The sequence below is a fragment of the Pan paniscus genome, chromosome 2 (genome assembly GCF_029289425.2).
Source record: "Pan paniscus chromosome 2, NHGRI_mPanPan1-v2.0_pri, whole genome shotgun sequence".
In the NCBI taxonomy this organism is placed as follows: Eukaryota; Metazoa; Chordata; class Mammalia; order Primates; family Hominidae; genus Pan; species Pan paniscus.
This window is the reverse complement of record NC_085926.1, coordinates 176,676,500-176,691,381: the sequence shown is the minus strand read 5'-3', so window position 1 is coordinate 176,691,381 and position 14,882 is coordinate 176,676,500. Positions and strand designations below refer to the sequence as shown.

At 36.7% G+C, this 14,882-nt stretch overlaps 1 protein-coding gene and 1 long non-coding RNA gene across 4 annotated transcripts in view; one reads left to right on the top strand and one right to left on the bottom strand.

The window, feature by feature from the left end:
* KCNMB2 (potassium calcium-activated channel subfamily M regulatory beta subunit 2) overlaps positions 1-14,882 on the bottom strand; it is a 302,803-nt gene that overhangs the window by 32,002 nt on the left and 255,919 nt on the right. For all 3 annotated transcript variants that reach the window (XM_014344452.4, XM_003831955.5, XM_055110701.2), the window contains one exon: positions 3,742-3,864. In XM_014344452.4, the coding sequence (XP_014199938.1) occupies positions 3,742-3,797 (56 nt within the window). In that variant the 5' untranslated portion in view covers positions 3,798-3,864. The remainder of the gene's footprint in view (positions 1-3,741; positions 3,865-14,882) is intronic.
* LOC134729914 (uncharacterized) overlaps positions 9,086-14,882 on the top strand; it is a 48,919-nt gene continuing 43,122 nt past the window's right edge. The window contains exon 1 of the long non-coding RNA XR_010111475.1: positions 9,086-9,404. This is a non-coding gene — a long non-coding RNA (uncharacterized LOC134729914). The remainder of the gene's footprint in view (positions 9,405-14,882) is intronic.

The window sequence follows — 14,882 nt, the reverse complement described above, 5'->3', positions numbered from 1 at the left end:
ATATGTAATAAATATTCATTTGTATCACTTCAATATTTAAAAAAACAATTTAAAGAATATTTGATAAACAGTCTGTAATGCCCTTAGCTTAAAAACCTCTCTCTTCTTTAATTTCTAAATTAATTATTCTGTTTGTTTGCTGCTTGAAATTTAGGGATCGGGCCGGGTGTGGTGGCCCACGCCTGTAATCCCAGCACTTTGGGAGGCTGAGGTGGGCGGATCACGAGGTCAGGAGATCGAGACCATCCTGGCTAACATGGTGAAGCCCCGTCTCTACTAAAAATACAAAAAAAAAAAAAAAAAAAAAGTTAGCCAGGTGTGGTGGCAGGCACCTGTAGTCCCAGCCACTTGGGAGGCTGAGGCAGGAGAATGGTGTGAACCCGGGAGGCGGAGGTTGCAGTGAGCCAAGATCGTACCACTGCACTCCAGCCTGGGCGACAGAGCGAGACTCCATCTCAAAAAAAAAAGAAAAGGAATTTAGGGATTAAAGTAAGTTTAACTAACAAAGAAGTTTGTTTAGAGAAGAAAAAAATATTTCTCCACATTGCTGGGTTGCAGAATGGAAGATGAAGATAGGACCTTATGTTTTGTATATAGAAGATGATCAGAAAAAGATCTGGCTTGGAATTAAAATAAGGAAAAAAAAGTAAAACTGACTTCCATTTCTTCTGAGCAAAAAAATTTTGGTTTCAGAATTTTCAGTGAACTTTTCCTTCCACTGAAGTTTCTCTGCCTGCCCTTAAGCTGGTTTCCTGGTATTCTACCATTTGAGGAATCCCAGGGAATCCGATATACTGACACATTTGGCCCTGTTCTCAGGAAGAGGAGGTGTGGAGAGCAGCTGAGGATTTTGTATGTCCTGGCTTCTGGGATTGCTGTGGGAACACAGCTGGAGAAAGCAGGCACACACAGAGGCCAGGTTTGCAGAACAAGAAGAAACTGAATTACCAGCAATTTGAGGCAGTGCTGTCAGACAATCTAGTTAATTTATTTCCAAATAATTAACTGGAGGGCCTTAATTATGTAGATTAATTATCAGCCATCATCATCTTCATTATCACCATGTTTATTGCCACGAAGAGCACCTTAAACGGCCACAGATACTGCTCAAAGTCAGTTTAAAATCTGAGTCATATCTTCCAAGAGTTTGTGAATTAAGCAGCAAAGACGAAGATGTGGTCAAAAAAAAAGCACAGACAAATTAACTTCCAACATTAAACTAAGGAATGGCAGATTCTATTGCTTAATGGCAGATTCTATTGCTTGTATTTTTTGGCCATGCAGACTTATTTAATAAGCTTTTGCATCCCCATCCCATAAATAAAGCTTGCTGAAAAATGATTTCTTCATAGTCAATATTTTAATTATTATAAATCCCATAGTTCTGAAATCATACTTTAAAAATAAAAAATTAAAACAGTATTTTCAGTTTCATAGAATCTTACTGATGCAGAATACTAAGCTAATTGTTCATGCCTTTCAAACTCCACAAATATTACCAATACGTCAGTCACATGTTTATTATCTTCTTTGATATGCAATATCCAACTCTATTTTAACATACTTTTCCCTTTGTGGGCTTGGCTGTTCACTATCACTCCAAATATTTCAAGTTTGACAAGAGCCTGGGCAGGTACTGGGGTACAGGGAGAGAGCATCAGCTAGGTTCAAATCCTGATTCCATCACTGGCTAGTTGTTGGGCCTTTGGAAGTTATTGAAAATCACTCAGTTATTTAAAAAGCCTCAGTTTCCTCATCTGTGAAGCCAGCATAATAATCTCTATCTTAAGAGAACACAATTAAAACCTACAGTACACAGTAATTGCTTCTTAAATGTTAATTCCTTTGTTCATAAAAGTAGCAAAATATATTAAATTATTTGCTGAGAGTAAATAGAAGGTGAAAGAAATATATTACACTTCGCTTGCTCTAATAAAGCCTTCAGAATTTCAGGACAGCTGGCTGTTGACAGTTACAATATTCCTGTAGGGCAACAAAACTCTTGGATTTGGTCCTGGCATGAAAGTTGCAGGACCAAACCTCTGTCTTTCTGCACTTTCAAATATAGAATTTGAAATGACATATGAAATTTTATGGTGTTACAGAAAAGATCTTGCTGTAAGATGATTCAACTTGAAAGCAAATGAAAAATAATTTGATTAAGCCTTGAGAAAAAGCAGTGAAAACCTAGAGATGATCAAGTAAAGTAAATTTTCAGTTAATCTGCTTGGTGTCATGATGAGCACTGGGACTTGTTTTTTAAATGCTGACAAGGCAACATTATTTGCCTTCTGGGCTATAATTTTACTTAAATATCATAGAATTATTTTTTCCATAATTAAGGTAACAATATGTTACAAAGCATTTGGAAAGCAGAGCAGTAAAAACCATGCTATTTCTTCCAGACTTTTGCCTATGTATATTTTTTGTGGCTGCAATCGTAGTTTGTATGCAAATTTTCAACTTGCTTTTTTCAGTTAATATTGTGTCAAAGCATTTTAAAGTGCTAAGTGGTATATTACATTCAGTGATTTATTTAGCACATTTTCTATTGTGAATTTTCAAGTTGCTTCCCAATTTTTGCTGTAATATATAATTATCGTGAAGAACAACTTTGCTTTTGAAATTTTTAAAAGAATTTTTATCTGTGAGGCAATTCAGGTTTTAGAAGGAAAATAAAAGTATCAGCTCTGAAAACAGTATTCAGGCAAACCTCCTTCAGGTTCTTCTCCTTGTGCCCAGCACCATCGATCAATTGTAGTTTTTAATTGTTATTTTATTATTATTTTTTCACAAATTTCCTTCAACCAAATCAATCCTGACTTCTATCAGATTCTGCCTGATGCACAACTTGCTTACGTTGCAATATGCTGGTAAAGGCAATTATACTTAAAATTTAGCTTCACTTAACCCAAATAATAGTGCAAGGTCAATGAGAAAGAGGAAGACTAAATATTTAAAAATGACTAGAGAATTTTATGAATACATTTACTCCCTAAACCCAAGTGAGAGGACTGGATTGAGTTGCACAAAGGTCATCTTGTCTTTCATTAATGCTGCCTTTGCCCTTTATCTTTCTTCTTATTCCCTCATTTTCCCCTTCCTCCCAGGCTATTCTTCCAAGGATTCTGAGGGCTCAATGGATTTGTATGTCCTCTTTTCCTCCTCTCATAGTTTCTGTTGTCCTTCCCTGCCATATGTCCAGTGCCCAGAAATGCAGTTTTCATCACTTCAGAAGAAGAAACTGAATTGCCAGTAGTTCTCAGTATTTATTATTTTATTAATTATATTTTTATTATTAATTTTTTATTGTTAATAAAATTAATTCAGTTAATAAATTATTAATACATTTGGTGCTCAGTATTTATTGAGCGCCATGTGCCAGGTACAGTGCTAGGTGCTGGAAATTCAACAACATAGTCTGTTTGGTTAAAGAGGATGATGGGAGCAGTGGTTCTTATTGATATCTGAAGGCAGAGCTGGAGTTAGCTAAGCAAAGAGCTTGTGACATGGGAATTTCTGACAGGGAACAACTTTTGCAAAGCTATGTGCTGAAAGCGAACATGTAAAGTGCAAGGAGAAGGAAGGCCAAAGTGTCTGAAACCCTACTCCTGTAGTGTAGAGTCTGTCCCCACATTGCAAAGCATAAGGTTCAGTTGCCTACTACTTTCCTGTCAGTATCCTCTTTGGAGAGTCAGGTTAAATGCTTCTGAAAAGTGCCCAGAATCCCAGTGCATTTACCTTTTTTCATCATGTCTATAAGATGAAGAGGTCCGGCCACTGGTCCATATAAACATCTTAGAGAATGTTGGTCCAGGGTCTCCTTTCCTTATGGTGGATGTCCTGGAGGAATGGCAAAAAGACCTAGAAGAGGTACACAATGAAGTTAACAGCAACAAATAGCTCTCAGTGGATTGACTCTTACATAACAACAGGGTTTTGATTCCATAGGGGCAGTGGTTTTCAATCCCGGCTGCATATTAAAATTGACTGGGAATTTTTAAGAAAACACTAGAGCCTGGTCCTCTCTCAGAAATCTGCATTCAATCTTTTTAAATCTTCCTTAGCTGATTGTAACACACTGCCGGGATTGAGAATTACTGCCTTAGGAGAACGTGGTTTTCTAATTGATGTTAAAATCACATTTTCCCAAAAATATCTCCTTCAAAATATCACTTTGGTATGGTTTCATACTCTGTACTATGCTGTATTTTTCCAAAATTTTAGTTCAGATTTGGATACTAAAACTCAACTTCTTCTTTCCTCTTCAATCTGTTTTTTTCTTTAAAATGCTGACAAGTGTGACATGTTGGTGATGAAACGTCATCTTTAACTGTGCCCCACTTTTGCCAGTGTTGTGGCATCTGCCCATAGCAGTTGAGTCTCTGCCTAAGAAAATTACAGCATCAGTGGCAGCTGATACTCACTGGCTTCTGGAGAAGCCAGGTTTATAGGCTCTAGAGTCAAGATATTTTAAGAATGTTGTGGGTTTTTATTATTATTATTATTATGACTTGGCTTTGGGAGAAGTTCTTTCCTCTCTAAGCACAGCACTAAAAGTAGTTAGCTATTATTGTTTTCCACATAATAATAATTTTCTTGAGAGTTAGGAACATTAAATAAAGAAGCCTTAATCATATATAAAAGTTAAAATGATATTTAACACATTATAACAAAGGAAGGAAGACTGGTGATTCCTTCATGGATGCATAGTCATTAGTGGCTTTCAGTTTGGTGAAGCACAATATTAATGATAAGCATGAGACGGGAAATAACATTAGCTACTATATACCATATTATCTACTATATGCCACACACTTTGAATGTATTATTTATGCACATACGTATTTCATGAAATGAACATGCATATATCTGTGTTATGCTTATACAATGAAAACTCTGCAAGGTGGGTAGTGATATTATTTCCAGGTTCTAAATGATGCTTTCAGAAGGTTGAGATTTTTGCTTACATTTAGAAGAGGTAGACCCATGCTTCAAACCAGTATCTACTTGCCTTCCATTCTTTTAGTTTTTAAATGAAAAATATATTCTTTAGAGATGAGAACTTGCTACATTTCCCAGGCAGGAATGCAGTGGCTATTCACATGCGCAGTCATAGCTCACTGCAGCCTCAAACTCCTGGGTTCAAGAAATCCTACCTCCTCAGCTTCCCCAGTAGTTGGGATTACAGGTGCGTGCCAATGTGCCTGGCTTGGCTTCAGCTCTGTAATGTGCATATGAATGACCTAAAGATTTGGGCCAGTTGTGGTGGCTTATGCCTATAATCCCGGCAATTTGAGAGGCTTAGTAGGGAGGATCCCTTGAGTCCAGGAATTTGAGACCAGACCTGGCAACATAGCAAGATCCAGTCTCTACATAAAATTAAAAATAAAAAAAATTAGCCACGTGTGGTAGTGTGTGCCTGTAGTTCCAGCTACTCGGGAGGCTAAGGTGGGAGGATAGCTTTAGCCTGGGAGTACCAGGCTGCAGTGAGCCGTGGTTGTGTCACTGCACCACTCCAGCCTGGATGACACAGTGACACCCCCTGTTTAAAAAAAAAAAGAAAAAGATTTGTTACAATTCAAATTCTGCTTTAGAGGGTCTTGGGTGGAGTCTGAGAGCCTGCCTTTGTAACAAGCTCTCAAGCGATGCTGATATTGCTGGTCTGCAAACAACAGCGAGCAGCAAAGGATCAGAGCATGCACTCATAATAAGTGATTGGTTATAGGCCCTGTTTTGTCACTAACTAGCTGTGTGAGCTTGAGAAAGTCACTTAACATCTTTAGGGCTTAGTCTGTACCATGGAGAGTTTGAAACTGTTGGCTTCTAAGATTCCTCTCAGCGCCAATATTTTGTGATTCAATAAACTGAAGAATGGATCTAAGCATATACTATATCGTTGTGTATTTACTTTCTGGGATTAGGTTTGGGAATTGATCTCCTTCTATAACCCTTGGGTCAGCATCAGAGCTATGAGGAACAGAGACTGTGGGAGGTAGAACAGAGGCTGAGAGTTTAGTAACCAGTACAGATGCAAGAATTCATACATCTACCCTTGTTCTAGGATAATGGCAGGAATCAAAGGATTCACCTGAATGGATGCCCTAGACGCTAGATTTAGAAAGACGTAGAAATTAAATCTGCTATCTGTTTAAATGGCTTAGGCCTGGTTGTTTAAAGTTATTTGTTTCTTTTTGAACATCTCTAAAATATCAAATAGAATAGGGACTACATCCATTATTAAAACCAGTTAACTTTCAGGAAATAAGAATACTTTTCATCTAAATTGAATGAATTACTTCATAAGAATGAGGATTGGCTTAAACTTTCAAGAAGTTATTTCAAGTTGGACTCTGGTGGAATCCTCTGATTGCTTTAGTCATTCCTTCACAGGGTTTGGGCACAATTTGAGTCTAGCTAAACCAATAAATTCCTGAGTGCTGTCCTGTTCCTGGCTATTAGGCAGCATTTAATAGACACATCATACAAATTATAAATGTTTTGAAACTTTACAAAGCGAAAGGAGCTGCAGTGATTTCAATACATTTAGAATATTTTTCAGACTGTGTGTCATTATTCCAGCATTGCATCTTTGCTCTGTTTCAAGATGATATAGAAAGAGGGAGATTAAATATATATTTATTCTAATGAACTGTCTAAATCTTGTTGGAAAGGACTTAGTGACTCCTCAGTTTATTCCAATAAGTGGATTTGGAGTGTTTCCACCCTAGTTTTCTTTCATAAAGACAAACCATTATTTAAAACCTGCTGAAGTCATTGTTAATTAAAATAAAAGGGAGTAGCTGCTTTAAAGGCAACAGTACAAAGGTTCTGTGCAGGTTAAAAAAATTTCCAGGCTTCAAAGAAACACCTAGAATTCCAAATATGTTAATGGAAGCTGGCTTGGAGGTTCTTTCCCAGCTCAAAGACAGCCCTCCTGAACTCCTTAAGATATTAATTCAATTTTGCTCATTTTATAGGACAAGAAACTTTTCATTTGAATTGTGATCAGGATAGGGATATAGAGACCAAAAAAGAAAGTACTTTATACAATTTTGTAATTTGGAATCCTCACGTAAAACAGAGATCTGCGTTGTATAGTGGCTGAACAGAGCTGTGGGCAGTGAGGAGAGGAAACCTGAATCTAATTCCACCATTAAATGATCTAGGAACTGGAGTGAACCTGGCAGAACCATTCCTATATAACTGCAGATGAGTATGATGTGAAAATTCAAAGCTTAAAGATATAATCTCAGCCCTGAGTAAAAGGAGGGAGTCAGTGAGAATGTGATAATTTCCCCGTCTCAGAAATTTATAAAGGGCCCTTTCCATTTCTCAAGCACACACCTTGCTAGTTTCTGTTTCCATGATTCAGTTCGGCCATTCCTTCTGCCTTCGTGGTGAATGAGTTACCCTGTTTCAAAGCCATCTCAGATGACCCTCTTCTGTGAGGTCTTCTCTGACCCATATGAACAGTTTCTTCATCTCTGCTCCCAGTTCTCGGTACTTACTTCTGCTAAGGCAAGGCAAAATCTATCCTGTTTGCGTGCAAATCTGCCTCCCATGCTAGGTTATAAGCATCTGTAGGGCAGGACTGTGTCTCATGCACCCTTACAGCACAATCCAGGACACATAGTAACACACTGGCTGTATTTGCTGCCTTGACCATCTAAGTATGTATTGGGAAATGTGGCCATTAGTATGACTTTGGCCTCATGCACTGTGACTCATCTGCTGGGTGCAGTTGATGTTTCCTTTCTGACCCTTCCCTTAGCTTGCACTGTCTTTCATTCTTCTTACTCTCTACTTCTTCTCTTTCCTTCTCTCAGTTGTCCAGCTCCATCTATCCCTTTCATTGGCTTGGACAGAAAATTTCTGTTGCTTGGTGAAGTATCATTCACTAAGATTTTCTTTAGATAGGGCAACATGGCCTGATGAAAAGATAAGTGAGAGCAGCAGATGGGGCCATTTGTTTGTTTGCCTCCTGGCATCACCATATGCCAACTCTGTGACTTTGGACAAGTCAATTTAACGTCTCTGAGTTTTTGTTTCCTCAACTGTAAAAATGGGAATAATAATATTTGCCTTTCTGGGTTGCTTGGGAGACTAAGTAAAACAATACATGTAAAAGTGTTTAAAGTAGACCATGAAACATAATAACATAATAATTGGTTAGTGGCACACACTAACCAATAGTTTATTCTTTTTTCACCCCATTATTAAACTTAAAAACAAATGGATTGAATTTTCTCTTTTTGTAAAAAAATTCGATTAAGTCACTTTGTACTTGTACATTTAGACTATTGATCTTTTTTCTTATGGGTCAGTGGCACTCAATAGAGGAAAAGTGGTTTTCTGAGATATAGGGTGATAAAATCTGAAGTACTTTCTCATTAGCATTAAGTTCTGATACCCATTCTGAGATATAAAGACATAAAGATAGTGCCTCTGAATGCTGGTCACACATTAGAATTATCTGGAAGAATTTTAAAAAATACTGGTGCCTGGATCTCACTCCAGGCCAGTGAGAATCTCTGGGAGTGGGTCTCTGGCATTAATGTATTTTTGGAAGCTGTCCAGGTAATTATGATGGGCAGCCGAGAAACATGACTATAACCTCTCAGGTTCTGATTTCATTTAAGTTTAATTATTTATGGATACTCTTTCTGTTTCTAGAAGCTTCTACTGGGTGCCACTTCTCAGTGTCTTCTCACTTCCTACCAGTGCTGAGGCCTCAAGGTGACAGCTGCAAGGACAAGTGAGATACAGGGCAGGGAAAGAACAAAGTGGTTGCAGTTTTCTAGTGTCAGTGGCCCTGAGCTACGCATTTGGGATACTCTTAATGAACTCTTCTTTATTAAATGAGCAAGCAGGAGCCCATGGAACTATTTAACACATACTTATATGCCTAATCTTGCATAAAACTGTAACACTAATGACATCACTCTGGCAACTCAAAAGGTCACCCTAAGCACAGAAATTTAGGATTGCTTCTTATGTTTGAGACTTTATCTTTGTAGGTGGCAAATTATATATTCTCCTTAGGAACTGAGTTGTTTTGGCTTCAGGGCCTTTGGGGAAGAACCCAAATATATGGTGATAATTTTAGACTTAGTGATTAAATTAAGAAAATATTGGTGCATCTTATTACAAGCAGTTTTAAATGTCATTGGGATATTTTCCCTCCAAATCAACTACATACTTTACTTTGTTTTAGTTCATTCATTTGCCAAACATTTATTAAGTGCCTCTTACATTCCAGGCACTGTCCTAGGTACTGTGGGGACCAAAACATTCAGACCTGCTTCTAAGGAGTGCAGTCCATGGAAGAGTCAGAATAACAAATCAACATTTGTACTACACCAGACCAGCTCTCTTCTAAGGTTGCTATGACTTCCCAGCAGGTATATATAATAGTTGTTTCTCCACATTTACTTAAGCTCTCAGCTTGCTGAATTTGATACTGTTGCTCATTTCCTTCTACTATAAAGAGAAATGTTGTAACTGCTTTGCAACCTTGACTTAGAGGACAATGACCTCTTAGCTTTCCTTCTTATTATCTAGCTGCTCCTTCCATTTTTTTGTGGATTCTTATTTCTCTAACTACCCCTTAAATGTCAGTATAATTTTGGGAACTGGCAAGTACTACTGAATAGTCTCTTGATGCTTCATAACAAGAATGAAAAATACTTTTCTCTCCCAATTTGATGCCTAGAAGATTGAATGAATAGCCGTGCTTACTGCCCAGTTGTAGAGGAAAAGAAGAGTGCATTGCAGAACACTATTGTCTTTTGAGAAGAATGAAATAAGAGAGAATACATTCTTTGGATTTTTATTGCAGACTTCTTTTCTTTCTTTCTTTTTAATTTTTATTGGTACATAGTATTGCATATAGTATGGGGTACATGAGTTATTTTGATACAGGCATACAATGGGTAACAATCATATCAGAGTAAATGGGATATCCATCACCTCGAGCATTTATCATTTCATCGTGTTACAAACCATCCAATTATTACTCTTTTAGTTATTTTAAAATGTGCAATAAATTATTGTAGACTGCAGTCACCCTGTTGTGCTATTAAATACTAGATCTTATTCATTCTATCAACTATATTTTGTACCCATTAACCATTCTCATTTTCTCCCTCCATTCCTGACTTTCCTTCCCAGCCTCTGGTAACCATCCTTCTGCTCTCTATCTCCATGAGTTCAATTGTTTTAACTTTTAGCTTCCACAAATGAGTGAGACCATGCGAACTTTGTCTTTCTGTGCCTGGCTTATTTCACGTAATATAATGACCTCAAGTTCTATCTATGCTGGAATAAATGACAGGATCTATTTTTTTATGGCTGAATAGTACTTCATTGTGTATATGTACCACATTTTCTTTATCTATTCATCTGTTGATGGACACTTAAGTTGCTTCCAAATCTTGGCTATTGTGAATAGTGCTGCAACAAACGTGGTAGTACAGGTATCTCTTTGACATACTGAATTGCATTCTTTTGGGTTTATCTAGCAGTGGGATTGCTGGATTATATGGTAGTTCTATTTATATTTTTTTGAGGAAACTCCAAACTGTTTTCCATAATGGTTGTACTAATTTACATTCCCACCAACAGTGTACAGGAGTTCCCTTTTCTCCACATCCTCACTAGCATTTGTTATTCCCTGTCTTTTGGATAAAAGCCATTTTAACTTGGGGTGAGACAATATCTCATTGTAGTTTTAATTTGCATTTCTTTGATGACCAATGATGTTGAGCACCTTTTCATATACTTGTTTGCCATTTGTATGTCTATTGAGAAGTGTCTATTCAGAACTATTGCCCATTCTTTAATCAGATTATTAGATTTTTTTCCTATAGATTTGTTTGAGCTCCTTACATATTCTGGTTACTAATCCTTTGTCAGATGGATAGATTGCAGATATTTTCTCCCATTTTGTGGGTTGTCTCTTCACTTTGTTGATTCTTTTCTTTGCTCTGCAGAAGCTTTTCAACTTGATGTGATCCCATTGGTGGATTTTTGCTCTGTTTTCCTGTGTTTTTGGGGTACTGCTCAAGAAATCTTTGCCCAGACCAATGTCCTGGAGAGCTTCCTTAATGTTTTCTTACAGTGGTTTCATGGTTTGAGATCTTAGATTTAAGTTTTTAATCCATTTTGATTTGTTTTTTGCACATGGCAAGAGACAGAGTCTGGTTTCATTCTTCAGCATATAGATATTTAGTTTTCCCAGCACCATTTATTGAAAAGACTATCTTTTTCCCCAATATATGTTCTTGCTACCTTTGTTGAAAATGAGTTTAATGTAGATGTGTAGATTTGTTTCTGGGTTCTCTATTTTGTTTCTTTGGTGTATTTGTCTCTTTTTCTTCCAGTGCCATGCTGTTTTGGTTACTATAGCTGTGTGGCATAATTTGATGTCAGATAATATGATTCCTCCAGTTGTGCTCTTTTTGCTCAGTATGGCTTTGGCTACTCTAGGTCTTTTGTGTTTCCAAATAAATTGTAGGATCATTTTTCTATTTCTGTGGAGAATGTCATTGGTATTTTGATAGGGATTGCATTGAATCTGTAGATTGCTTTGGGTAGTATGGACATTTTAACAATATTGATTCTCCCAATCCATGACTATGGAATATCTTTTCATTTTTTGTGAACTCTTCAATTTTTTGCATCATTGTTTTATAGTTTTCATTGTAGAGTTCTTTTGCCTCTTTGGTTAAGTTTATTCCCAGATTTTTTTTTATTTGTAGTTATTGTAAGTGGAATTACTTAATTTCTTTTTCAGATTGTTTGCTGTTGGCATATAGAAATGCTACTATTTTTGTGTGTTGATTTTTGGATCCTGCAACTTTACTGAATTTGCTTATCAGTTCCAATAGGTTTTTGGAGAAGTCTTTAGGTTTTTCCAAGTATAAGATTATATAGTCTTCAAACAAGGATAATTTGACTTCTTCCTTTCCAATTTGGGTGTCTTTTATTTCTCTCCCTTGTCTGATTGCTCTAACTAGGGCTTCCAGTACTATGTTGAATAACAGTGGTGAAAGTAGGCATCCTTGGTGTGTTCCAGATCTTAGAGAAAAGGCTTTCATTTTTTCCCCATTCAGTATGATATCAGCTATGGGTATGTCATATATGGCCTTTCTTATGTTGAGATATGTTCCTTCTATGCCTAGTTTGTTGAGAGTTTTTTTTTTTATCATCAAGGGATATTGTATTTTAGTAAGTGCTTTATTTTTGAGTCAGTGACCAACATCACATTGTTTATTTTTATTTCTTTTTTTTTCTTAATTTTAATTTTTAAGTTCTGGGGTACATGTGCAGGATGTGCAGGTTTGTTACATAAGTAAACATGTGCCATGGTGGTTTGCTGCACCTATCAACCCACCACCTAGTAATTAAGCCCAGCATGCATTATCTATTTTTCCTAATGCTCTCCCTCCCCCCCACCTCACTCCCTGACAGGCCCTGGTGTGTGTAGTTCCCCTCCCTGTGTCTATGTGTTCCCATTGTTCAGCTCTCACTTATAAGTGAGAACATGCAGTGCTTGGTTTTCTGTTCCTGCATTAGTTTGCTCAGCATAATGGCATCCAGCTCCATCCATGTCCCTGCAAGGAACATGATCTTGTTACTTTTTATGGCTGCATAGTATTCCATGGTGTATATGTACCACATTTTCTTTATCCAGTCTATCATTGATGGGCATTTGGGTTGATTCCATGTCTTGCTGTTGTGAATAGTGCTGCAATGAGCCTACCAACCAAAACAAGCAAACAAACAAACAAACAAACAAACAAACACAAAAACAAACCAAGGACCAGATGGATTTACAGCTGAATTCTCTTAATAACTCTTAATAAACTAGGTATTGAAGGAACATACCTCAAAATAATAAAAGCCACTTATGACAAACCCACAGCCAACATCATACTAAATGGGCAAAAGCTGGAAGCCTTCCCCTTGAAAACCAGCACGAGACAAGGATGCCCTCTCTCACCACTCCTATTCAACATAGTATGGAAGTTCTGGCCGGGGCAATCAGGCAAGAGAAAGAAATAAACCGTATTCAAACAGAAAGAGAGGAAGTCAAATTGTCTTTGTTTGCACATGACATGATCCTATATCTAGAAAACCCCATCGTCTCAGCCCAAAAGCTTCTTAAACTGATAAGCAACTTCAGCAAGATCTCAAGATACAAAATCAATGTGCAAAAGTCACAAGCATTTCTGTACACCAACAACAGGCAAGCAGAGAGCCAAATCATAAATGAACTCCCATTCACACTTGCTACAAAGTGAATAAAATACCTAGGAATACAGCTAAGAAGGGAAGTGAAGGACCTCTTCGAGGAGAACTACAAACCACTGCTCAAGGAAATCACAGAGGACACAAACAAATGCAAAAATATTCATGCTCATGGATAGGAAGAATCAATATCATGAAAATGGCCATACTGCCCAAAGTAATTTATAGATTCAATGCTATTCCCATTAAACTACCATTGACATTCTTCACAGAATTAAATGCTTTTTCAACATCAGTCGAAATGATCATATGGTTTTTGTCCTTCATTCTGTTTATACGACGTATCACATTGATTGATTTGCGTATGTTGAACCATCCATGCATCTCTGGGATAAATCTCACTTGGTCATGATGAATTATCTTTTTAATGTGTTGTTGAGTTTGATTTGCTATTTGTTGAGGATTTTTGCATCAATATTCATCAGGGATATTGGCCTGTAGTTTTCTTTTCTTGATGTCTTTGGTTTTTGTATCTGGGTAATCATGGTCTCATAGAATGAGTTTGGAAGTGTAACTGCTCTATTTTTTTGAATAGTTTGAGTAGGATTGGTATTAGTTGTTCTTTAAGTGTTTGGTAGAATTCAGCAGTGAAGCCATTAGGTCCTGGGCTTTTCTTTGCAGGAAGCTTTTTATTATGGCTTTGATCTCATTACTTATTATTGGTCTATTCAGGTTTTGAGTTCCTTTCTGGTTCAATTTTAGTGGATTGTATGCATCTAGGAATTTATCTGTTTCTTCTAAGTTTTCCAATTTATTGCCATATAGTTGCTCGTAGTAGTCTCTAATGATCCTTTGAATTTCTGCAGTATCAGGTGTAATGCCTCCTTTTTTAAATCTGATTTTATTTATTTGAGTCTTCTCTTGTTTTCTTAGTCTGGCTAATGGTTTTTCAACTTTATCTTTTCAAAAAACCAACTTTTTGTTTCATTGATCTTTTGTATTGTTTTCCTTCATTTGAATTTCTTTATTTCTGCTCTCTGTTATGTCTTTTCTTTTATTAAGAATGGGTTTGGTTTGCTTCTGCTTTTTTAGTTCTCTGAGATGCATCATTAGGTTGTTTATTTGAAGTTTTTTTACTTTTTTGATGTAGGTGTTTACTGCTAAAAACTTTCCTCTTACTACTGCTTTCACTGTATCCCATAGGTTTTGCTATGTTGTATTTCCATTTTTATTTCAATAAAATTTTTAATTTCCTTCTTAATTTATTCATTGACCCATTGGTCATTCAGGAGCATATTGTTTAATTTCCATACATTTGTATAGTTTCCGAAATTCCTCTTGTTATTGATTTCTAGTTTTATTCCATTGTGGTCAGAAAAGATATTTGATATTATTTCAATTTTTTTGAATATTTAAAGACTTATTTGTGGCATAACTTATGGTTTATCCTTGAGAATGATGCATATGCCGAGGAGAAGAATGTGTATTCTGCTGCCATTGGATGAAATGTTCTGTAAATATCTATTAGGTCAATTTATGTGATAGTGCAGATTAAATCCAATGTTTCTTCGCTGATTTCTGTCTGGATAATCTGTCCAATACTGAAAGTGGGGTGTTGAAGCTATTAT